The 26,406-nt window shown below is 44.8% G+C and overlaps 1 protein-coding gene and 1 long non-coding RNA gene across 8 annotated transcripts in view; one reads left to right on the top strand and one right to left on the bottom strand.

The window, feature by feature from the left end:
- PPP2R5C (protein phosphatase 2 regulatory subunit B'gamma) overlaps nucleotides 1–26,406 on the bottom strand; it is a 140,693-nt gene that overhangs the window by 95,853 nt on the left and 18,434 nt on the right. Inside the window, exon 1 of one of the 7 annotated variants that reach the window (XM_055556596.1) lies at nucleotides 2,487–2,685. The exons of 3 other annotated variants lie outside the window; for them this stretch is intronic. In XM_055556596.1, the coding sequence (XP_055412571.1) occupies nucleotides 2,487–2,580 (94 nt within the window). In that variant the 5' untranslated portion in view covers nucleotides 2,581–2,685. Of the gene's footprint in view, nucleotides 1–2,486; nucleotides 2,686–26,406 lie in introns of those variants that run through there. 3 more of the 7 variants (XM_055556607.1, XM_055556609.1, XM_055556610.1) reach the window with 3 other exon arrangements.
- On the top strand, nucleotides 2,185–3,807 carry LOC129634407 (uncharacterized). The gene is made up of 2 exons (XR_008705612.1): nucleotides 2,185–2,306; nucleotides 3,233–3,807. It is a non-coding gene; the product is annotated as an uncharacterized LOC129634407 (long non-coding RNA).

Genomic DNA, 26,406 nt, shown 5'->3' with positions numbered 1-26,406 from the left:
AGTGTCAAGCCAACTGGGGCTACTAACCAATTCAGGAACTGCATTGTTTATGGACTGTAAGCTCTGAAAGCTGGGCCACGGTGCTTGCTTCATACTCCTAATTAGGAACCTGCTTGGCATGAGGTGATAGGGACTCAAGTATTTGCAAAATGAATGAAGAAATGAATCCTAGGCCCCAAAACTGTCATCCATCAGAGGCCAGTGAAACAGATGGATATTGATAAAATGTTGGGGGAAAACACTGCTATTTCTACAATCCTGTGGCAAAAGGCTCTACAAACAGCCAAACTTTCTATTTTAAAATGAATTAAAGAAAAATTCCATACAAAACAAAACTGCCTGGGTTGGGATTCTGGCCCTACCACTTACAGGCTGTGTGCCGCGGGCTGTTCTTTTCCCTCTGTGGGAACGACCCCTCTTCTCTAAACACATGGGGGAGTGGAGTCGGAGGTGAGCCCCAGGGCTGCGGGCTGCTCCCGGCACCAGGCGGCATCAGGCCCCCGCTCGCTTCCCCACACCCCACACCCGCCCAGACTCAGCTCCCGTGCGCCTTCTGCCCCGGGGCCCCTGTGTGGGTCCCTCCACTAAACCATCGAGTCCTCTGGGGAAGGACCCTCAGCACTGGACGCACAGAGGAGAGGCGAAGTGGAGATGAAACTGATCAAGACTCTAAAAGCCAATAAAGTAAAAATAAATTTTGCTAAACCACTCATGAATATGCTTGCCCTCAAAAGTCCTTGTGAGTAAATCAAGTGTTTTTCAAGTTTTAACTAGTTCACTGTTTGAACCAGAAGTTAAGTTTTACTACCGGTTATTCCTTCTTAAAAACTCAAGTCTCTTGTAGGTTAGTACACTTCACTACTTTTCCCCCTCACAATTAGAGAACAACCAACAATTCAACCAACAGAAAAAAAAAAAACAAAACCCCAGATTGGTCACAGTAGTCTTAGAATTAAAAAAAAAAAAATCAATGTGGTATAAGATATAAAATCAAATATTCCAGTTTGGAATAAATTCATAGCTCAAATAAAAAAAGTACATTAAACTCAAACTAAAAAAAAAATCTGTTATTTATTAGAAGATACCTTAAAAGTTTAAAAATAAACATTTCATGTGCAATAAAATTTTCTTATTGCTAACTCAATCAGTCCCTGTTCAAGAACTTAAATGGAAACACAATCATTTTGTTTTAACCTGTTAGAACACCTGCGTGGTAACTGTGGTCCACGCTTGCTCTTTCCTGGCTGCACCGCAAAACAAAGTGACCTGCAGGTTGGTCACTGTGGACCTTAATTGCCGCCAGCTTCATTACAGAGGGTTTGCAGAGAAAAGGCAACCCCTATCTTATTCCAGCAGACTGGGTATTCATGGAGTTTCATCTTCCTTCCCTGGGTCCACCCTAGGATCTGAAAAATCTCGCCTGGCATTTTAGTCATCCAGACTATTAGTCACCTGGAGATCTTGCCCCCACCCTTCCTTAGCACGGGTCCTGACAGTTCTGTTCTGTTAGGACAGAGCTGGGATATTATATACATTTTAAAGTGATTTGATGAAGCTTAACTATCATTTTCTATTTCACCCAATTACGAACAAAAAATGTGTATGAGAAACATTTTTAAATGCTTAAGAAAAAGTACACAATTATCCTGATACCTATGTTTTAATATAATTATCAATTTACTGTGGTAATTGTGTTTTTAAGCTAAGTTCTGTATAAATTTTAAGCTAAATTCTGAATTCAAATTTTGTATAAATTACGACTGGCAAACTGTATTAAAAGTGATCTATACACACACTGAAAACTTGCTGCCACTTAAAATTGTTAAGGCAAATGTCAATACAGAGCCTATTTAAATGCAAAGTGTCTCCTACTATCCCACAAAAAGGCTAACAGCTCAGAAATTATGACCCACAATGGATTTCAGTATTTCAAAGCACAAGTGTATTTCTCTTTTTAGGCTCCATGGCAAGGACGAAAACGATCCTTTTAAAAAGGGAAGTTCTTTTCTGGTCATTCCCACATATTTTCTGACTGCAGTTCATCTTTAATTCAGGGATGTGTCCCCGGTGAAGCCTTCGGGGTGTTAATCAAGCGACACATCTCTAACAGAAACTCTGCGCACGGACAACTTGGCCAGGCGTCCGCCCGCCTCTCCTTCCTACCCCTACCCAACGCCCTCCCCGGGCAGTGACTTCACATCCTTTGACATCAGCACGGCTCTGAAAGGGGGATGGGAGAACGAGCAGAAAGCAGAAAAACCAGCTTTGAACTATGCATGCAAGGCCTCTCTCAAGACTCAAATTCTGTAAGTAGTTCGTAAAATGCCAAACTGCAGCGACACACCCAGCCTCCTCCGGTTAGGTCTGCCGCGAAACGGGGTGAGTTCTGCTAGAAAGGACTTCCTGCTTTTCTTATCTGAAGCACAATGGCCATTTATTAACTAACCACAGAAGGTTCCGTTTCAGTGAAACACACAATAACTTACCTCGAATATGGAGAAGGGCCACGGGCTGGAAAGGCCCATTGGAGCTGGCCGCATCCACCACCATCCTGCTGCCCGCTTTATTACATGTCAACATCTAGACTTCAGCAGGGAAGGCAATGTACTCCTTAAGGCAAGAAACCAGCCTCCATTTTAGTTTAAAAAAAAAAGACAAACTGAAGCTCTCTGCAGCTGGAGGGAACTGGCTGCTTCGTGATGTCAGCAGGCACAGGGCTTGCTGATTGGCCAGAAGCTGCAACTTAAAATGACACTAAAAAACTGCAAATGGAAAGAGCGTTCTGTTTGGCTGTCAGTGTGTGTGAAAAGCCTGGACATTTTTTGGCTTTCTCAGTCTTTATTTCTCACTAACTTTTAGGCAAAGATCCCATCTCTCAAGGGGCAGGACTGCGGCCACAAGTCCAGCCAGACTATAAACAAATGATTCGGAGAGAGCCACCAAAAAGAAAAAAAAAAAAGTATGCATATGTGTCTACGTGAACTTTAAATTTCGCATTTATCTGGTACCCCAAATTCACTGGTACTTTATACCCACCTGGCCACCTCCTGTTTTCTAATTACTTTAATATCTGTATCATATTTAGCACTTGGGCAACCTATTTTTTTAATGCAAATTGCTATTTAAATATTACACAATCCCAATTCATTAGTTTAGACTCTTGTTCTATCACCTTTTCCTACTACCAAGTTATGAACTAATAATCCTCAAACAGTGTTTTTTTTTTCCTCAGGGTCTAATTTTTTTTATTGGAAAAATTCAGTTTAAAAATTACATGGAAAATGAAAGTTTTAAATGCAGTAGCTAGAAAGTGCTATAAATTAAAGGTATTTATACCACCTGGCTGTGAAAATTAAAGTCATAAAATAAAATGCAAGTGTTTATTTTTACACCTTAAAAGCGTCAACATACCACTTTATTTCTCATATTTTGTTTAAATTAAAATTTTTTAATTAAAAAAGATATTTCCCTTCTTTTTATGGGGCTAGTATTAAAAGCTGTTATTCAGATCTTAGTCTCCTATCTTCAAAAAAGGTTAATGTAAAAAGCTGCTCCAAGAAAGGACATCATTTCTGAATCAGAGTATCCTGGGGAGGGGTGTATGTGTGTGCTGGTGAGATGATTCCCTATAATAAGGTTATTACTAGCTTCAAATGAAAGTGAATACGCTATGAGAAAAGTCTCTGTGCCAGGCAGAACTGAAAAAAACTCCTCACTCCACACACACACACAACTAAGTCTGTCCAAACCATGTCTTCTCGCTTTATAAGTTCTCACACAACTCCCGCCACCCCCACTTTCCCCAATTTGTGAACAAGAACCAAAAAGCCCTTTGGATTCTAAACATGACTCACAGCAGTTAGAAGTGGGCTAGGATTTGCAGTTACACCTGTGGGCTGGCACGCACCCCATTTCAACCAGCAAACGAACTGTGGTCGTTCAGGGGTGCTTATTAGGTGCCCCACACTAAGTAAGAAGGTAGTATTTTACTGTGTGGATCAATAGCCATTAAAAAATACTCTAATAAAAGCACACCAAATCCTACCCTGGCCCCTCGTCCACAGAGCTGAAGGACACTGCTGGATCCCAAAGCTGGGCCATGAATTCACTTACAACAAGCAACGGGGAATGGGTGTCATGTGAGCGGGCGCTCCCCACCTGAGCCCACCTGCGGCCCACCTGCCCGGCTCCTCTGCTCTCTGAACAGTCGGTGCTCTGAGGCAGGTACTGTGAATGTAGATCCTGGCTGCTGACCCCCTGAGTCCATCAGATGCGTGAGGATGGCTCTCCGAGGACTCACTGTCACCTCACACTCAGATAACTCAGACTCAAGTGCAGACAGGATCGAGGCTTGCAGGGGGCTTCCCCAGGGGTCAGAAAGCAGATGCTTAATGCAGATCTGTACCCTAAAGAGACAGAGTGATTTGTTCTCAAACAGTTTAATATTTCATATGAGATGAGAAGGGGAAATGTGCCTGTCCTAACTAAGACCGTGCTGATGAGTGGAATGAAGAAATAACAGGGAAAGACTCCTAGAATCTTTATATAAAATATATAGATTAAAGTCAAAGAAAAAGGGAAGACACTTCTTGATGTATTTTTCCTAATGATCTCGGATCAAAAGATCTCAACTTTATTAGCGATTTTCCCCCATGCTCTTTTGAAGCCTTATGCATATGAAGTAGCTCTTTAAAGAACTTGAAGTCTGTGATCTGAAAATCACTGGTGAAATAAGAGTCTAAAATATAAATAAGCAAACAAACATAAATAATATGGAGAAAGAAAAAAAAAGACGAACAAAAAAAGATAAGGTATGTTTCTGGACTGGAAGCACACACATGATAAATAAGCTGATGTTAACATTTTCCCAAACTGATTTATAGTTTTAAAGCAATTTCATTCAAAATCCAGAGGAGGCGTCTTATGTTTCTGGGTAATTCTAAAGTTCACTTGGAAAAATAAAAAGCATGAAGAATGAGAACACTACTTATGAGAAAAGCAGGTCCTGCCAACTATAAAGTTGATGAACTGAGGATAGTATGATGTAGACTGGAGACAGGTCTTGGGACAGAAAGCAACAGCCCCTGACACAGCGAGTGTGGTTACACAAGCGTAACATCTGGATACAGAAGGATGCTCGGAACCATGGCAAGGTGAGGATTACCCAGGTAACTAACGGTTACCTGTGGGCAAAAATCCAAGTCCTCACCTCACACCAAAATACAATAGATGGTCCAAAAAAATGCAGTTACAAAAAATCAAAGCAGCCCCACCCCCAAATCCCCACAGTGCTGAGAAGAAAAGGGAAGTGACTATCGATTCTCAAGCTAGAAAAGGATAATTAAAAGACACTGGACAATGCTTAGGGGATATTCCTCACATTAAAATATTCACCAAATTTCTATACGTTCCCTCCAAAAATCAAAAGGAAATATAAATGCTATAATTACAAGAGTTAATAATATACTGTAATTTACTCAAAAAAATGGGGCAAGCTCTGGGAGACAGTGAGGGACAGAGAGGCCTGATGTGCTGCACTCCATGGGGTCACAGAGAGTCAGACAGGACTTAGTGATTGAACAACAACAACAATAATTAGAAAAAAACTAAGACCTCAGAGTTCAAATGATCCAGTTTGCAAAAGAACTAGAACTGATCAGTTGTTGCTGTTCAGTTGCTCAGTTTTGTCCAACTCCTTGGGATCCCATGGACTGTAGCACACCAGGCTTCCCTGTCCTTCACCATCTCCCGGCGCTTGCTCAGACTCATGTCCGTTGAATCGGTGATGCCATCTAACCATCTCGTCTTTGTATGAAAAAAGTATTCATCTGTCAAATCAGCAATAATTTTAAAAATTATAATTAATACTGGTAAAGGCATGTTGTAACCTTGACAACAAATCTATAAATTGTTCTGATCCTTTTGGAAAATGAGGATTGGCAATAAAATGTGGCAATATGTAAAGATTCTTTAAGTCATTTAACTTCTGGGAGTCTATTCCAGAAATGTAGGTAGCCATGAGTGAGCATCATGTTTTAAAAAAATAGTTATTTAAAAATTTGTGCTAAAGTACTTCTCAGGTGGTGCCAGTGGTAAAGAACCTGCCTGCAATGCAGGAGATGTAATGAGATACGGGTTTGATCTTGGGTTGGGAAGATCCCCTGGAGGAGGGCACAGCAGCCCACTCCAGTATTCTTCCCCGGAGAATTCCATGGACAGAGAAGCCTGGCGGGCTAGAGTCCTTAGGGTCACAGAGAATGGGACCCGACTGAAGAGCAGCATGCACACACGTAACATGACATTGACCGTCTTTACCATTTCCAAGCGTAACGCCCTACGTCGCATAAGCACACTCACAGTGTTCTGCTAGCACCACCACCATCCATCCCCAGAACTCGCTTCATCTTGCAGGACAGGAGATCTGTCCCTATTAACACTTCCACCCCAGCCCCTTCCCCTCGGCCCCTGCACGTTCGGTCTCTCTGACTATGACGACTCTGGGTACCTGATATTTAATACAAGTGGGATCATGCAGCTTTTGTCCTTTGGTGACTGGATTATTTCACTCAGTGTCATGTCCTTAAGGTTCTGCTGTGTTGCATCATGTGCCAGAATTTCTTCCCTTTTTAAGACTGGACAATACTCTACTGCAGGGATATACCACATTTTGTTCTATTGATCCCTTGATAGACACAGGCTGTGTCTGCCTTTTGGCTGTTGTGAATAATGCTGCTATAATATGAATATACAAATGTCTAAGTCTCTGCTTTCAAGTTTTTTGTGTATATTCTCCAAAAATAATTCTCCAAAAATTACAGTAATTCTATTTTTAGCTTTTTGAGGAACTGCCACGCTGTTCTCCACACTGTTGTTGTTGCTCAGTCATCTCCGACTCTGTGTGACCCCATGGACTGGGTCACGCCAGGCTTCCCTGTCCATCATCATCTCCTGGAGCTTGCTTGAACTCATGTCCATTGAGTCAGTGATGGCATCCAACCATCTTATCCTCTGTCACCCACTTCTCCTGCTGCCCTCAATCTTTCCCAGCATCAGGGTCTTTTCCAATGAGTCAGCTCTGCACATCAGGGGGCTGAGGTGGCAGCATCATTTTACATTCCCACCAGCAGTGCACAAGGGTTCCAATTTCTCCACATCTTACCAACACTGGCTAGTTTTTGTTTTTCTGACAGCAGCCATCCTAGTGGGTGTTAAGTGGTATCTCAATGGTTTTGATGTGCGTTTTCCTAACAATTGGAAATATTAATCATGTTTTCATGTGCTTAATGGCTATTTCTGTATGTCCTTTGGAGAAATGTCTACTCAAGTCCTTTGCACATTTTTACATTGGGTTGTTTTCTTGTTGTTGAGTTGCAAGAGTTCTTTATAAGTTTTGGATATTAATCCCTCATCAGATAGATGATTTTCAAATCCTTCTTCCCGTTTCACGGGTTGCCTTTTCATTTTGCTGCTTGTGTCCTTTGCTGCACAGTTTTAAATTCTGATGTAGTCCAATTTATCTACTTTCGCTTTCCTTGCCTGTGCTTTCGTGTTGCGTCTGAGATATCACTGGTAAGTCTAATGACACACTTTCCTCTATGTTTTCCTCTAAGGCAGTGTTAGGTCTTTGATCCACTCTGTTAAATTTTTAGGTTCGGTATAAAATAAGGGTCCAGTTTCATTCTTTTGCATGTGGATATCCACTTTTTTCCAGCACCACTGTTGAAAAGACTGTCCTTTTCCCAGAGTGGTGGCATCCTAGAAAACCATGTGGCCATACACGTGGCACTTTACTTCTTGATCTCTTACACTCCTGGTGTCTATGTCTTGGTTTATATATATATATATATATATATATATATATATATATATATATATATATATATATATATTTATTTGGTTGTGCTGGGTGTTAATTGCAGCATGTGACCTCTTAGTTGGGGCATGTGGGATCTAGCTTCCTGGCCAGGGATTGAACCCGGACCCCCTGCATTGGGAACACAGAGTGCTAACCACTGGACCACCAAGGAGGTCAGTACCACACTGATTTGACTACTGTAACTTTGCAGTAAGCTTTGATATCAGGAAATGTAAGACTTCCAATTTTGTTCTTTTTTTTCAATATTGTTGTGGTTATCCTGGGTCCCTAGAGATTCCATGTGAATTTTAGAATGCATTTTTTTCTATGTCTGGGAAAAAACATTGTTAGGATTTTGATTGAGATTGCAATGGATCTGTGGATCTCTTGGGCACTGCTGAGGTTTTAACAATACTAACTTTTCCAATCCATGAACACACGTCTTTTGCATTTACTGGGGTGTTCTTGAATGCTTTCAGCAGACAAGTCTTTCACCTCCTATGTTAATTCAAAGTATTTTATTCATTTTGAGAGCATCACATTTTAAATTTATGATTCTAAAATACTAGAAAACACCTTAACATCAAAGGGATTATCCCACACAGTGAAATTTTTTACACATTTATTGAAAGTACTTATGGATTTGTAAAGTAAAAATAAGTGAGCAAAGCAGTATATAATTTTTCAGAAATAATATGAACATAAAAAGAAACATTCTCAAAATATCAATGGTAATTACCGTGGAGTGTTATGGCTATGTGTAGTTTTTCTTTCTGAAACGTCTCTACATTGCTCAGTATTGCTAAAATAAGCACACAATACTTTCATGAAAATTAACTAAAGACATATAGCGTTTTTTTAAAAAAATTCTAATTAGCTGATCATTCTTACTGTCATCTTATTTATATTTTGGCTGTGCCACGTGCCATGTGGGATCTTAGTTCCCCAACCGGGAATCGAGCCTGCACCCCCAGCACTGGCCGCACAGGGTTGTAACCACTGGGCCCCCAGGGAAGTCCCAGGACACACAGATGAAGTGACAGCAGGAAGACTCCCTTAGTGAACGCTGCCCTCTCAGGCACAGGCTAGGAACGGAGAAGGGGAAATATGACGCAAAAGATTCACTGTGCTGCATAAATGAGATGACTGTGTAAAAACACACAAACACAAGAGTGGCCTAAATGAGGCGTGACGAACTGAACCACAAACACGAGGGTGCTGACTCCTCGTCTCAAGGAGCCAGTTACGGGCTACTTAAATTCTGACTGCACGCTTGCACGGAATCCACAGGCTCATCTAGGCCTCTGAGGCCCAGTCAGCCTCCAGAGCCCTCTCCTCTCGATGAAACAGGGACTCAGCCAGCGCCTGTGCCCAGGGAGAGGCCGCCCTCACCCTCCATAACCCCAGGCTGCTCCTTCTTTCCTCACCTGTCAAGGGGGGGCGCGTCTGTGATCCCCCCACCTCCTCGGCTTTGTGGAGGCACCAATGCCACCGATGTTGGGGGGGGCGCCCAGGAGGATGAAGCCACCCCCGAGGCGGGATCCGCCTGCACGTGCTCAGCCATCCCGGGGAAGGGGCAGTGGGCACTGAAGCACTTGAAGAGCAGGGTCTTGGCCCTGGGGCTCAGTGTGAGGGCAGAGACGCCGAGAGCACCCCTGTCTGGACCAGCCGCCTCCGGGAAGCCTTCCCCTCCCCGGCCTGGGCCACGGGCTGTCTGTCGGCAGCCCCAGGACCACACCGAGCACACTCACTGCACGAAGGCATGAGTCAAGCAGTGACGCCAGATTCTGATCCTGCCAAACTTGTCCCTGTAGTGCAGCGTTAAGACGGGTATGCCACTGACCACCTGGAGCGGGACAGGTCCCCCTCCTGAGTGCAGAGCCCCTGCCCAGCGCCCCCTATCCTGTCAGTGCCCAGCCCCCACGCCCCCCACGGTGCCCTCCAGCCTGGCTTCTGGACGCTCCCATGACAGCTTTTCCTGCCCCGTGGAGGGCTTGAGCTGACTTCGAGGAAAGGCACCTTTCCGGGCTCAGTGCAGAGCTCCTTGCAGAACCGCCAAGTGGGCAGACAGACTATAGCTCTCAGCGCATCTGTCCGGCACGGCGGCAAACGCGAGCATCATACTGTACAAGGATGGGAGGTTTAAATAGGAGTTCCTCTTTATTCTTGGCTTCCTCTGTCACTTTACGTGGGTCTTTATTTACAAACAAACTGTCTGTAGTTAAGACCCATTTGGAGGTAGCATTCCTGACTAAAACGTTCATATTTTCATTTCTAAATTCAGCCAAAGGTTTTAATTTTCATCTCCCCAGGCAAATTTTATAGGCAAATTAAGTACGCTCATATTTTAATGAAGAAGCTTTACAGTTTCTTTTATTAAAGGAAAGCTGTGCTCTGAGCCGACACTTAACTGGAAACGACAATGGGCACGGGCGATGTATGTTTTGTTGGGTAGGAAATCTAACCCAAAAAAATTTGGCTTCACTTACAGTTTAAAATAGCCTTTTTCCTTAGGCAGATCAAAGATATCTAGCATTCAGCTGTGTTCAAAGGTTGCCAGGGCACTTCTGCTTGCCAACAGCAAGGTCAAAGGGACGCTCGCTAGCTGCCCTGTTGATCTGAGTGAGTCCTGCGACTGGTTTAAAGGGTGGACAAGCTTATCTCAGGAAAGGCCAGCGGGGGTGCGTGGGGTGGACGAAGCAAAGAATCTGCCCGGAGTGCGCTGCTGGAGACCTCTGCTGCTTTGTACTTTCCCCGCAGCGGGGCTGGAAACCCTTTAAAGCCAAAGAAGTCGTCACACCCCTTCTGTGTCCTGAGAAGGTAGGAAACCCACGCACGGTACACAGAGCCAAGGTGACACGCCAAGTGCTTCTAGGTCAACTGTTAGCAGGAAACCTCATTTCATGAGGAAGAGCCCGAGTGCAGGGAGCGCTGAGCCCGGGACGGGGTCCAGCCCCACAACAGTTCCCAGAAAACTGGAGGATGTGGGGAGGCCCCAGGCCCAGAGCGCTTTTTGCTCCTTCAGCAAACCTGTGTCTCCGGGATCCATGGCAGGTACTAGACTGGGCACAAAACAGACACGCAAACCACCTCTGCCCTCAGTGACACTTCAGACAGAACAGCATGTGGCATGTTCTGCAACCAAAGTGTCCATCATGATGAACAGATAAATGGTGCTCCATCCACAAAACTGACATTTCCGACTCAATGGACACGAGTCGCAGAAAGCTCTGGGAGATGGTGAAGGACAGGGGAGCCTGGCATGCTGCAGTTCAGGGGTTGCAAAGAGTCGGACACGACTCAGTGACTGAAGAACACCGATCCACACAATGGAATGCTGTTCAGCCTCGAAATTCAGGAATAAAATGCTGTATGATTCCACTTACATGAGGTCCCTAGAGGAGTCACAATCCCAGAGACAGAAAGGAGAACGGTGGGTACTAGTGCCGGAGGCTTTCCAGGCGGTGCTAGTGGTGAAGAACTGCCTGCCGGTGCACGAGACAGGACAGACGTGAGTTCGATCCCGGGGTTGGGAAGATCCCCTGGAGGAGAGCATGGCAACCCACTCCAGTATTCTGGCCTGGAGAATCCCGTGGACAGAGGAGCCTGGCGGGCTGCAGTCCATAGAGTCAAAAAGAGTAGGATACAACTGAGCGACTTAGCCTGCAGGCAGGGGCTCGGGGAGGGGAAAGTGAAAGCCGCTCAGTCGTATCTGACTCTTTGCGACCCCATGGACTATACAGTCCGTGGAATTCTCCAGGCCAGGACACTGGAGTGGGTGGAGGGAGGTAGTAACAGGCCCAGAGTCACTGCGGGAGGACGAAGAGACAGTGGCGATGGCATGCTGCATGGATGCCAGGCAGGACTCAGCCAGGGTGGCTCAGGAAACACAGTGGGAGACAGAGCCAGTAGGGCAGGGGGCTGCCTGGCATCCATGGAGAAGGCAGAGCACAGGGGAAACCCAGGCCTGGAGGGTCTGGGCAGGGGGTGAGAACACGCAAGGAGTGTGTGTGTGTGTGCGAGCGTGTGTATGTGTGCGTGTGTGCACGTGCGTGTGTGCTCGCACGCACGCGCATGCGTGCCTAAGATGCTGGGAGAAACCCAGGTGAGGTCTACAGAAGGCCTGAGCTAAACATTAAATGCGGGATTACAGCTACCAGTTGACACCAATTCCCTGAGTTCTGCCGAGAAGGGGCTTACCGGGGATGACAGGCAGAGGGTGAGAGCCACACCTGTGGCGGGAGGAGAGTGGGCAGGAGGGCGCCCCAGCGGCCAGGCCGTGCTCAGGGCTGGGCTCAGGCTAACGGGAGACGGCCCGGGGTGCCTCTGTGACAGACAGGGGCGGGGCCCAAGTGGGAGGGGGCTGCAGATGCCGCGGGTCTGGTCTGTGGCCTCCCTGAGAGCTGGGGCCACCTCTGCTCCTCGTCACTGTCCTGGCCGCCTCCCTGTGCTTGAACTGGCGCCTGGCTCGCCAAGCTGTTTCCTCCCCTTATTGTGGGCATCAGGAGAAGACACAGCACCAAACACGTGGCAGAAACAAGACGGATGAAAGCTGAGTTCCTGAACCAGGAGAATTCAGAGACTAAGAGAAAGAACTCTGGTACCTTCTCGCTCCACTTTTATCCTTCAACAAACAGGCAAGAGGGGTATGCGTTCCTGGTTGTGTCCAACTCTCTGTGACCCCAAGAACTGCAGCCCACCAGGCTCCTCAGATCATGGAAATTTCCAGGCAAGAATACTGGAGTGGGTTGCCATTTCCTTCACCAGGGGGTCTTCCCGACCCAGGGATCGAACTCACATCTCGCATCCCCTGCACTGGCAGGTGGATTCTTTACCAACAGTGCCACCTGGGAAGCACGAAGCTCCTCTAAATAGATGCTAGTTCATTTTTAAGCAGTAAAAAATGATCGCTTGTATGGCAAGATGCTCAACTGTATTGGAAAATAAACTGCTTTGAATTTAGGCTGCAGCACTGCATTTTCACAAAACGGGGGCAAGACACACATTTTTAACTGCTATTCCAAAGTCAATTTCTAAAAACTCAGATAAGTTCTCCCAACAATGGGACAACTTCCTTCCCCAAAGGCCTAACACTTATTAGCAGTTCTAAATTTCTGTCCCATGGTCTCCAATGAATTGTTATTAAGCCCTGGTTGTTTCATTACATCTTTGACTTCTCCAGAGGTCTGTCTTTTCTAAAGCAAGGAGAATGGCTTCAGGAAACAAAGTCCATGATTTATGAGCCACCTAAAAACTTTGCTCTCTTCATGTTACACTTCTACCTTCCAGACCAAAAATATTAAAAGAAAGGACTAATTCAGAGAAATCTTTGAATGAACAGGACTACATTTGAATGAACAAGGCTACATTCAGCCTCATTGTTTAAAAAAAAAAAAAAAAACAAAGATAGGAAATACCATTTTCCACTAAGGTGCGGCAGGGCAGGCACCTCCTGTGCTCTGGCGGGAGAGCTCGCGGGCCGCCCCTTGGACGGTATCTGTACAGGGTTCTTGAAAATGCGTGGTCTTTGATCAGTACCCCCCTTCCTTGATTCCAGCTTAAGGAGAGGTTCAAAGGTGTGGGCGACAAAAGAGTTACATTAAAGCACAGTTTACAGCAGCTGAAAACCAGGGGAATATAAACAGTATAATTAATAAATGCTTCTTGTGGCTCAGATGGTAAAGCGTCTGCCTACAATGCGGGAGACCCGGGTTCAACCCCTGGGTCGGGAAGATCTCCTGGAGAAGGAAATGGCAACCCATCCGGTGTGCTTGCCTGGAAAATCCCATGGACAGAGGAGTCTGTAGGCTATAGTCCATGGGGTCACAAAGAGTTGGACACGACTGAGCGACTTCATTTTCACTCTTCACTTTCTATTTCCATTAAAGTCAGGAACAAGACGAATACGCTTGCTCACACCACCACACATTAACATCTTACTGGACTTTTTAGTCAACTCAGAAGAAAGACACTAGAGGTATAAGAACTAGAAACAAAGAGGTGAGATTACTTTTACATGCAGCTCTAATGAATAGCTGGGACATCAAAAAGAATCAGCTGCAAAACTACTGCAAACAATAAGACAATTCAGTAAGGAAGCAGGAGGTGAAAGCAAAGCACAGAAGTCACCAACCTCCACATAAACCATTAACAGCTACTTAGAAGACAACGGAAAAGGAGACCCCAATTTACAATAGCAAGGGCAATAGAATATTTGGGCACACACTAAGAAATGTGCAAAAGCCTACATGAGGGAAACTTAAAAACACCCCTAAAGGAAATGAAAGTGGTCTTAAACAGAAAGACACACTCTTTGATGAGGGGATTCAAACATCCTCAAGATGCCAATCCTCTCTAGACATTTTTTAAATTTAATGGAATCACAGTAAATAAATCAGCAGCTTTTTTTTTTTGCAATGAAATGAACCAATTCAAAGTTCATATTGTTTGTAATAAAATCATTATTGTTGTGAGTAATTTTAGTATGATACAGCAATAGAATGATATTAGAAATCAAGATTTTCAGTGTAAGATAAAGATACAACTATGAAAATTCAAGAAACACGTGAAAACATCATAATGTTATAAAAGCACAGCTAAAATATACACATATATATTCTAGAATATATGTCCATATTCTAGCTCCCTCCATCGAACATACCTAAAAGCAACAGCAGACCAGTAGCAGTGAAAAGTCCCTAGTGCCCTGATTTTGGTCTCTAATATTATTCCCCACTGAAAGGAATCATGGCTCTTTGAAAAACGGCTAATTCCAAGTCTGGGGGGAGGGGGGACATCTTACTGTGCCAGAAACCAGGAGACAAAAATGACACTGTGCCAAAAAATACATAGCAGCTCTCCCAAATATCAGACAATGCTTAAAACTATGCATCTGCACAGAAGAAGGAATATGGTTTTAGTAGATTAAAACACACTGATATCAAGGAAACGCATAATGGTAGTCACAAAAGAAAAAGCAAAAAGACCTTTCATTTTCACCATTTGAGGGAAACTGGTAACTCAAAGGCAAAGATTTAAGCTTCTCCTCACTTTCCAGTAGGAGCTGCAGGTCAGGATAACCAAATAGGCCCCTTTGGCAAGAAATGGCTCTGCTTTTAGAAGGATGCCAGATCAAACGCTGAAGTCTCCAGTGAAACTGTTGACTCGGACAAGGGTCATCAGGTGGTGCTTAAAGCACTGGCACGTGGTTGATGGGGAAGAGACGCTGCAGGGGGCCAAGATATGCCTTGCAGACGGTCACGAGCACTTCTGAACTGCGGGAAACACCGGGCACTGGAGAGGTGTGACCGGCACAGGGGCAGGATGTAGCCTCCCATCCTCTCGTCACACACAGCACGCACCTCGCCCGATAGGGAAGCTGTCTCTGGAGTTACACAGCATCACTTCTGATACAGTCTGTCCCAAAAAAGGTTTCCACTTTCAGCAGCTACCCGCAATCAGGGGGATATTTCACAAGGCAAGCTCCCTGGCTAATCTAACAAGTCGTACAATTGGTTGTGGTTTATGGCACTCCCACACTAGTAAGTGACCCCAGGGGTCTTGCAGAAGCAAAGACAAATCCCTGCTGGAGAAGACACCTTCATCCTAGGCTTTAGTTTATTTCAAATGTTTGAGTAGAATGACCAGCATACACTAAAGAGTCATCAGGGACATAAGGAAGTAAGACATCATGAGCAACATGTGACAAGGACTTCAGATGCTGGTATTATCTGACACGGACTATAAAGCAGCTGTGCTGACTAAAAGACATGACATCTGCAAAAGAATAGGAAACTATGAAAAAAAAATCACATAACAGATTAGAAACAGAACTTCCATAAATGAAAAAAAGTATACCTGAAATCTAACAATTTGTGACTGTATTTTATGTTTCATTTATTTTCACTATATTTTATGAAAGTATGAGATGGGTTGAAAACTAAAAAGAAAACTGGTCCTTCACCATGGGTGACATGAAACTGCAATCAAGAACATAGCACCATTTCACAAAAATGCTGAAAAATACAGATGAGGAGTAAAGAAAGATAGAAATGAAAGCTTCCAATACCTATTTAATTAAAGCCGAAGTTGGATGGGGAGAGAAACTAAATATAGAGATAACAATCGAAGAAACAATGGTGTATTTCCTCGGTTGTGTGGGAACTTTCCATACAACTGAGGAAATGTAACAATCCAAGATTCAGAGTGAATTGCAAAAAAGACTGATAAAAAAGAAATCCATACTTGGAGACCTGGTAGTGGAATCACTGATAAAAAAAATCATTTTTTAAAACAATTTTGTGGTACAGTGGATAAGAATCCGCCTGCCAGCCAGGGGACACGGGTTCGATCCCTGGTCTGGGTAGAGTCTATATGCCACGGGCAGCTAAAGCCCGTGTGCCACAACTGCTGAGCCCGTGCTTTAGAGCCAGCGCTCTGCAACAAGAGAAGCCACCTCGATGAGAAACCCGCACACCGCAACTAGAGAAAAGCCCACGCAGCAATGAAGACCCAGCATAGTCAAAAATAAATAAATAATAATAATTTAAAAACCCAACCATGTCTTGGTCAAAATCAGAAAAGTGGCCAGAAATCACAATGCTTTCCAAAAGAATGAATTTGGCTTCTCAATGCTGCTGCTGCTGCTGCTAAGTCACTTCAGTCATGTCTGACTCTGCGACCCCATAGATGGCCTCCTACCAGGCTCCTCTGTCCCTGGGATTCTCCAGGCAAGAACACTGGAGTGGGGTGCCATTGCCTTCTCAATGCTAATGGAAATCAAAAGGCAATGAAATGCTTGTCTTCAATGCACTGAAGGAATGTAACAATCCACAGTTAGATACTCAGTGATAAGCAAAGTGTTTGCTGCCAGCAGATCCTTATTAAAGAAAATTCTAAATGATGCATTCAAACAACAATTTGACCTCACAGGGAAAGTCTGAGATACAAAAAGGAATGAAGGCTAAAAAGATGAAGTAGACAGATCTAAACGGTTATCAACAGAACAAAACAGTAATGACGTTATGGAAGACTTAAAATGGTTGGAATTCAGACATCCAATAATGGAGAAGTCCAAAGAGATGGCAGTAGCAGCCTACCTCTTCTGAGGCATAACTAACATATTATATTAGTTTCAGGTGCACAACAAGTTGTTCAGTTGCAAAGTCATGTCCAACTCTTGGCAACCCCAAGGACTGCAGCATGCCAGGCTGCCTTGTCCTTCACTATCTCCTGGAGTTTGCTCAAATTCATGTCTATTGAGTTGGTGATGCCATCCAACCATCTCATCCTCTGCCACCCCCTTCTCCTCCTGCCCTCAATCTTTCCCAGCATCAGGATCTTTTCCAATGAGTTGGCTCTTTGCATTAGTATCTACTGCAAAATGATCACCACAATAAGTCTAGTTAATAGTTAACATCCCTCACCAGACATAGTTAAAGAATATTTTACTTCTTGTGATGGGAACTTTGACGATCTCGTCTCTTAGCAACTTTCAAATACTCACCACAGTATTATGAACTATAGTCACTGTGCCGTATATTACATCCCTACGACTTTATTTTAACTGGAAGTTTGCACCATTTGAGTTCCTTCGCCCATTTCACCCATGGCTCCACACCCCACCTCTGGCAACCGTTTTTTAAATTAACAAACTTGAAGGATTAGGTTTATAGAAAAACCGAATGTACGGAGTTCCCATAGCTCTCCCTCCCCTCCCCTAGTTTCTTCTATTACTAACACCTTGCAGTAATGTGATGTATTTCTTACAAGTGAAGAGCCAACACTGATACCTCATTATTAACGAAAGACCATAGTAAGGATTCATTTTGTGTTGTACATTCTGTGGGTTTTGACAGACATAAAAAGCCATGTATCCACCACACGGCAACATACAGAGTAGTTCACTGCCCTAAACACCTCCTGTGCTCTGTCTATTCATCCCCCTGTTCTCCCAACCACTGGTCTTTTCACCGTCTCCCTAGTTTTGTCTTTTCCAGAACGTCGCATAGTAAGAATCATGAAGAATGCAGCTTTTCCGGTTGGCTCTTTTCACTCAGTACTATGCATTGAAGGTTCCTGCATGACTTTTCATGGCCTGGCAGCTCATTCCTTTGTACTGCTGAATAACATGCCATTATCTGGATGGTTTGTTTATCCATTCACCTACTGAAGGACATCTTGGTTGCTTCCAAGTTTTGGATATTACGAAAAAAGGGTGGCATTGTTTTTTTAACCACCCCAAATTCTTACACAAAATTATACAGTGCAACTAAGATGGCAAAACAAATGCCCATGGCCAACATCGACAACAAAATGAGGTGAAAATGTGTCCCCAAGACATGTGAGCATATGGGTTAGCCCACCAGCAGCCACAGGCCGGTGTGCAGAAGTGTCTGTGGGGAAGATGTCGGAGAGAAGCAACGAGCGTCCTCCACAGGTAAGAACTCTGAAACAACCAAAGAGCCGGGTGGACCCCCCTTGAGAACAGCAGAAAGCAGAAGGGGTCCGTACACCCCACAGCGGGTGAGGGCAAGGAGTCCACAGCCGGGACTGGAGGGGCCCTGGGAACCCTTGACATTCAGCAGCTGTAGCTTCCTCCCAGAACTAGGTCACACTTGGGACGACTGCTGGGCAGAGAATCCAGAGAGGACAGCAGGGAGAGAGGAGAGAAGCTGGAGAACGCAGGTCTGGTATTAGCAGCAGAGACCAAACCAGGGCGCTCAGGAGGTCAGGCACCATATTTTTTAAAATTTCACAAAAAAATAACTGGAGCTAGAGCTCCAGAGCCCTAGCTCCGCTTTACTTTCACACGAGCACTGGTGGGATCAAAGTCAAGTCCCACATGGAGTTCTTATAAGGAAAAAGCGAAACGGGACTGAACGACACCTACGCAGCAGTAAAAGCAAGACAGGGAGACATCCCACAAAGACGTGAAGAACTGCAGCCTAACATTTCAAGATGAGACAAAAGACACTAAAGGAATCACATAATGTGTCAAAGGGCTACATGAATATTAATAGGAAAGTTCAGAGGTAGGTAGTAACTCTGTAAAGAATTAAAAGAAGAAAATCATTTCAGAAATGAAGATTCACTGAAGAGAATACGAGAGCAAATAAAAACATAAAATGCCTCACAGGTAACAGCACATAAAAAAGAGGGAAAAAAAAAACGATTAAATAAAAAAGAAATGATAAAAACCCAGAGGGAGACAACAAATACCAAAAACAGGCAAAGAAGATTCAGTATGTGTACAACAGGAGTCTCCAGAGGAGTAAATGAAAGCAAGGGGAGAGAACAAATCCTCAAAATAATAATAATCCAAGAAAAAGAGACTTGGTGTTATCATTGTGAAAGAACACAGAACGTATGTGGGAAAGTCAACCCAGAATGATATACTCTGAAACCACTGGACTTTAAAGAAAAGGGGGAAAAAAAAAACTGTTTAGGCATCAAAGCAAACAGACCAAATAACCTGTAAGAGAAAAGAAAATCAAACTGACATCGGAGTCGGACAGCGGTACTTTATTGCAGAAGGAAATGGAGAACACCCTTAACATACACGTGAAGAGGAAACGTGAGCCAGGGACGTTCTACCGACGCTTTCTGAGGTCTGAGACAGAAGCCTCCCAGAGAGGACGCTCACCGCACAGCAGAGTACCGAGAAGCCGCGCAGAGATGGCGGTGAGCGTCGGCCGCGCTCCCGCGGAGGACTAGGGCAGGCAGGGATGTGGCGAGACAGCACAGGTTGTCACGGCCAGTGACTAGCTCTGACAAAGAAGACGGGTAAAGCTATTAAGAAAAAGGGTGGGGGGAGGGAGGCAATGAAAAGATGCACAAATTTTAACCTTTCAGTCATCGTACTGGTCACAATGTTGGTATTATTTGTTTGAAAATACACTCTGTATAATGTGGGATAAAAAGAAAGTCGCTCAGTCGTGTCTGACTTTGTGACCCCATGGACTATGCAGTCCATGGAATTCTCCAGGCCAGAATACTGGAATGGGCAGCCTTTCCCTTCTACAGGGGATCTTCCCAACCCAGGGATCGAACCCAGGTCTCCTGCACTGCAGGCAGATTCTTTACCAACTGGGAAGGGAAGCCCAACGTGGGATGAAGTAAATGAATAATTATCTGATATTTAAGTTCTATTTATTATCTCTGATGTCCCTGAGAACCAGAAATCTCCACATGACTAAAAGGAGGTGTAAGACAGAAGTTAAATAAATGCCTGAACTTGAATGGAGGGTATCAGCAGGAAGTCCTGATGTGCTATGTCCTGAAAAAAAAAAACACGTTATTTTCTAGTTCGGTCCACTGAAAAGTCCTGTAAACACTGACCATTCCAATAGCAAAGAGAATCCTGGCACTCAGACCGCGGTCTTGAAATACCATCCCCCACTGAAACAAAGCAGGGACTTCTTGGACAAATGGCCAATTCTAAAACTTGTACGGAAATGAAAAGAGCCAAGGCAATTCTGAAGAAAAAGCTGAGGGACTGAAGACTACTCGATACCAAGACCTGCTAGGGTGGGTTAGCGCTTCTCGGACACAGCCCAGGCAAGCCCGTGGAACAAAACAGGGCCCAGAAAGGGGTCTGCACAGCAATGGTCCTTTATTCACAAAAAGATAACAGCACAGTGAGTGAAGGAAGGGTGGCCTTTCCAACAAAGGCACTGTGCCAGGGAGCACGGTAAAAAGGGGAAAATGGAGAAACACGGAAAAGGAGCTGTGATCTCACACCAGGCACAAAACTCGACGTGGACTGTACGGTTCAAGGTGAAAGGGCAAAGAAAGTTTTAGGAAAAACAACGTAAGGTAACATCTTCTTTACTTGGGGAAAGCAAAGACTTACTCAGCAGGCCAACACACTGTCAGTGCTAATGGCTTTGAAAGTAAAAACTCAAGATACAGAGTAGAAGAGCATGTGCAGTTCCCATATCTACAAGGACCTACACCTGAACTCCAACAAGTCTATGTTTTTTTAAAAAATCTTAACAATCCAATGAGAAAGAAAGGCCCAGAGACTTAAGCCTGCACTTCAGAAAAGAATATATCTGAGCAGATGATAAACCTATAAAGAGATGCTTACCTTCATTCGTCATCAGCTGGCTTTGAAACCAGCTCACCAGAATGGCTAAAATGAAGGACAAACTACAGTGGAACAAGGTATTTATAACACGTGTACAGCCAACAGAGAGTTCATATCCCGAATAAAGAAATCGTCAAAAACATTAAGAAAATGTCAGGCCGTCCAATGGGAAAGGACCAATAAACATTTGTAAGGTCACCTGGCCTCATGATAGAAATGAAAATTAAAGCAGCAGTGAGCTCCTACAATGAGATCCTGTTGGCCTGTGGTAAAGTAGGCATACAGATTGATATGATAAAATTGAGAGTTCAGAAATGAATTTTTACATTTATGGTCAGTTGGTTTTTGATAAGGATACCAAGGCAACTGGGCTTCCCAGGTGGCACCAGCGGTAAAGAACCTGCCTGCCAGCGCAGGAGACGGAAGAGACGTGGATTCCATTCCTGGGTGGGGAAGATGCCCTGGAGGAGAGCATGGCAACCCACTCCCGTATCGCTGCCTGGAGAATCCCATGGAGAGAGGAGCCTGGCGGGCTACAGCCCATGGGGTCACAAAGAGTCGCACACAACTGAAGTGACAGCGTGCACACGCGCCTCAGCACACCGCCCCAACGGCAGGAAGCGAAGAGGAAGTAAAGAGCCTCCTGACGAGGGCAAAAGAAGAGAGTCGAAAAGCTGGCTTAAAACTCAGCATTCAAAAAACTGAGATCATGGCATCTGGTCCCATCACTTCATGGCAAATAGATGAGGAAAAAGTGGAAACAGTGGCATATTTTATTTTCTTGGGTTCCCAAATCACTGTGGATGGTGACTACAGCCATGAAATTAAAAGAAGCTTGCTTCCTTCTTGGGAGAAAAGCTATCACAAACCTAGACAGTGTATTAAAAAACAGTCCTCACTTTGCTGACTAAGGTCCATTTAGTCAAAGTTATGGTTTTTCCAGCAGTCACGTAGGGATGTGAGAGTTGGACCATAAAGAAAGTTGAGCGCTGAAGAATTGATGCTTTCGGAGTGTGGTGCTACAGAAGACTCTTAGGGATCCCTTGGACAGCAAGGAGATCAAACCAGTCAATCCTAAAAGAAATCAACCCTGAATATTCACTGGAAGGACTGATGCCAAGGCTCTAATACTTTGGCCACCTGATGTGAAGAGCTGACTCACTGGAAAAGACCCTGATGCTGGGGAACACTGAAGGCAGGATGAGAAGGGGACGACCGAGGATGAGATGGCTGGATGGCATCACCGACTCGATGGACACAAGTTTGAGCAAATTCTGGGACATAGTGAAGGACAGGGGACTGGCGTGCCATATAGTCCACGGGGTCACAAAGAGTCGGACATGACTTAGCGACTGACCAACAAAGACGCGGAAAGCACATCAGTGGCCGCCTGGAGCTGGGATAGGAGTGCGGGCTAATGGCAAATGAGCATAAGGGCGATGGAAACATTCTACAACTATTAATACATTGTGGTAATGGCTGCACAGCTCTCCATGTTATTACAATAATACACATTTCCAATTATAATTAGTGAATCCTATAGTATGTAAGTTATGCCTCAATAAAACTTTTAAAAAGGCTATGATTTTAGAAAAAAGAAAGAAAAATCTATGGGCAGAGCTAAAATTATGCTCAGAGGAACACATGGCTTTAAGTTAAGTGAACTCTGTATATAATAACTGAGAAAAAAAATAAAAGAAAAGAGGATAATTAAAAGTGGAAATGAAGTATATTGAAAAGGAAATAATCAGAAGAATAAATGAACTCATAAGGAGACAGCACCACCACAGAGGTAGGAGAAATGAAAAGATTCATTACAGAGCACAGTGTGTGAGTTAACACGTGACCCGGCCTAACCTGGCCTCACAAGGGGGGATCTGCAGACTCATCCCTGAGCAAAGCACTAGGCCCAGCCAAGATCCACCACAACCTTTCACCCTGAGCCACGGACTGTGAGGTGCATCTGTTCCCCCACAGTTGATCTCTGCTAAAACTGGGTGCATCGTACAACCTCTGTGAGAGAGGGCGTGAGAGAGTGGTGTATAGTTCTCTAGATGGTATTCAGGAAAGAGCGCAAAGTGCCAGGACGGACACTTTAGATTTGATATAGTACAGCAGTTTACAGAAAGGGAAGAAAACCACGCCCAGGTTCACGCAGTAAATGTGGAGGCAGAGAGTAACGAAAACTAAACCCAACACAGCACGCAGCAAAGCCACACTGCAACGGTACCGAGGTTCCTCTCAGTAATGCAAGGACAGCTCAAAACCGGAACATTTACCAACACAGCAGTTATTAAATTAACATCTTAAGGAAAAAAACCATACGGCATCTGATAAAATCCAGCAGCGGCGCTCGGACATGACCCGCTGGCCACGGCGATACGGAAACAGCGATGCCAAGTGTGGCCCGTGGAGCAGCAGCATGCTGGGGCAGCGTGATTCACCGGAAACCGAGAGATGAGAAAGCCTCCTCAGCGATCAGTGCACAGAAACAGAGGAACACGACAGAATGGGAAGGACTAGGGGTCTCATCAAGAAAATCAGAGACACCAAGGGGACATTTCACGCAAAGATGGGCTCGACAAAGGACGGAAATGGTATGGACCTAACAGAAGCAGAAGATATTAAGAAGAGGTGGCAAGAATACACAGAAGAACCATACAAAAAAGATCTTCATGACCCAGATAATCACGATGGTGTGATCACTCATCTAGAGCCAGACATCCTGGAATGTGAAGTCAAGTGGGCCTTAGAAAGCATCACTACGAACAAAGCTAGTGGAGGTGATGGAATTCCAGTTGAACTATTTCAAATCCTGAAAGATGATGCTGTGAAAGTGCTGCACTCAATATGCCAGCACATTTGGAAAACTCAGCAGTGGCCACAGGACTGGAAAAGGTCAGTTTTAATCCCAATCCCAAAGAAAGGCAATGCCAAAGAATGCTCAAACTACCGCACAATTGCACTCATCTCACATGCTAGTAAAGTAATGCTCAAAATTCTCCAAGCCAGGCTTCAGCAATATGTGAACCGTGAACTTCCTGATGTTCAAGCTGGTTTTAGAAAAGGCAGAGGAACCAGAGATCAAATTGCCAACATCCGCTGGATCATGGAAAAAGCAAGAGAGTTCCAGAAAAACATCTATTTCTGCTTTATTGACTATGCCAAAGTCTTTCACTGTGTGGATCACAATAAACTGTGGAAAATTCTGAAAGAGATGGGAATACCAGACCACATGATCTGCCTCTTGAGAAATCTGTATGCAGGTCAGGAAGCAACTGGACATGGACATGGAAGCAACTGGACAAGTTAGAACTGGACATGGAACAACAGACTGGTTCCAAATAGGAAAAGGAGTACGTCAAGGCTGTATATTATCACACTGCTTATTTAACTTATATGCAGAGTACATCATGAGAAACGCTGGACTGGAAGAAACACAAGCTGGAATCAAGATTGCCGGGAGAAATATCAATAACCTCAGATATGCAGATGACACCACCCTTATGGCAGAAAGTGAAGAGGAACTCAAAAGCCTCTTGATGAAAGTGAAAGTGGAGAGTGAAAAAGTTGGCTTAAAGCTCAACATTCAGAAAAGATCATGGCATCCGGTCCCATCACTTCATGGGAAATAGATGGGGAAACAGTGGAAACAGTGTCAGGCTTTATTTTTTTGGGCTCCAAAATCACTGCAGATGGTGACTGCAGCCATGAAATTAAAAGACGCTTACTCCTTGGAAAGAAAGTTATGACCAACCTAGATAGCATATTCAAAAGCAGAGACATTACTTTGCCAACAAAAGTCCGTCTAGTCAAGGCTATGGTTTTTCCTGTGGTCATGTATGGATGTGAGAGTTGGACTGTGAAGAAGGCTGAGCGCTGAAGAATCGATGCTTTTGAACTGTGGTGTTGGAGAAGACTCTTGAGAGTCCCTTGGACTGCAAGGAGATCCAACCAGTCCATTCTGAAGGAGATCAGCCCTGGGATTTCTTTGGAAGGAATGATGCTGAAGCTGAAACTCCAGTACTTTGGCCACCTCGTGCGAAGAGCTGACTGACTGGAAAAGACTCTGATGCTGGGAGGGACTGGGGGCAGGAGGAGAAGGGGACGACAAAGGATGAGATGGCTGGATGGCATCACTGACTCGATGGACGTGAGTCTGAGTGAACTCCAGGAGTTGGTGATGGACAGGGAGGCCTGGCATGCTGCGATTCATGGGGTCGCGAAGAGTCGGACACGACTGAGCGACTGAACTGAACTGAACTGAGGGCCATTTTCAAGAGAAACGAGGGAAAGCTGAAGCCGCTCACCCAATGGGAGGCCATAGGGGGCAGGCTCTCACCTCTGATACCTGTGTATTACTGGTCCCGGCTGAAGGCAAAATAAAACTAAAAGCACCAGTATTTGCTGGTACAGATACCGGAAGAGAAAAATACCTAATTGCAAATGACAGGACCATATATACGGATGCTAACAAAAACATTACTAAGATTAATAAGAAAATTTGGTGACAGAGTAACAAAGTATTAAAAAACCAACAGCTTTTCACTGTTGGTTAATAAGATTAATAAGAACGAATTTAGAAGCATAAATGGAAAAAACACAACGCAAGAGTGACAAGACCTAGAGAGCACTTGGGAGGAAATTTAACGCAAGGGTAAAGAATCCCAGGAAAAATCATAAAACCTTATGAAAAGTCAGAAAACAAGAGCTGAAAAAGCAAGGCAGCGTGCCATTGTCCTAGATGGGTAGAGTATCATAAAAACAGAATTCCGCCAGTAATTATATCTTTAATGTAATTTCAGTCAATTCCTATTTTTTTCTGAACCAGACAAAAGTTGCTCTGACTTGCTTACAGAGGCACTAATATTTTAGAACAGCCAGGAAAGACTCACCACACGAGAGTGATGAGGGGTACGGCTTGGCCAGGGTGAGATTCGGGCTAAGTGGGTATGTCTTTCTTGGCACGGGAAGGGAAGGGGTCAGCCTGGCAGGGCACAGCCTCGTGGGCAGGGGCCAACCTCCAGCCAGGACAGGTCCTGGGGACAGCTCCCGCGCCTGAAGGCTCAGCACAGCGGTGGGAAGCCTGTCCACCCCGGACAGCTGCAGATTCTGGCCGGGCCTCTGCAGGGCCCCAGGAGCAGGGACAGCAGGCGGCCCTTCACTCACTCCCCGGGGGTCCGGCTGGTGGGGGAGGCGCTGGCTCCAGCAGAGCAAGCCCTGGGTTTTCTGGATGGGGCACCCCCAGAGCCTAGAGCAGGGCTGGTGTGGGGGTGTTCCACACGGTGTCTGTGAATGGCTGAACAGCACCAGAAAGGCATGCTATTGGGGAGGGAAGACTCCTCCAGAAGGACTTACTAGGCACGCTATCTGCTACACAGCTAAACGAAATACAAGCCAGACACAAGCTCTGCAGATGGCAGTGAGACGAGAGCCTGGATCCCTAGCAAGTCAGGGGTCA

This window comes from Bubalus kerabau, chromosome 19, assembly GCF_029407905.1.
Source record: "Bubalus kerabau isolate K-KA32 ecotype Philippines breed swamp buffalo chromosome 19, PCC_UOA_SB_1v2, whole genome shotgun sequence".
Lineage (NCBI taxonomy): Eukaryota > Metazoa > Chordata > Mammalia > Artiodactyla > Bovidae > Bubalus > Bubalus kerabau.
The sequence above is the reverse complement of the archived record's forward strand: the minus strand, read 5'-3'. Positions and strand labels throughout refer to the sequence as shown.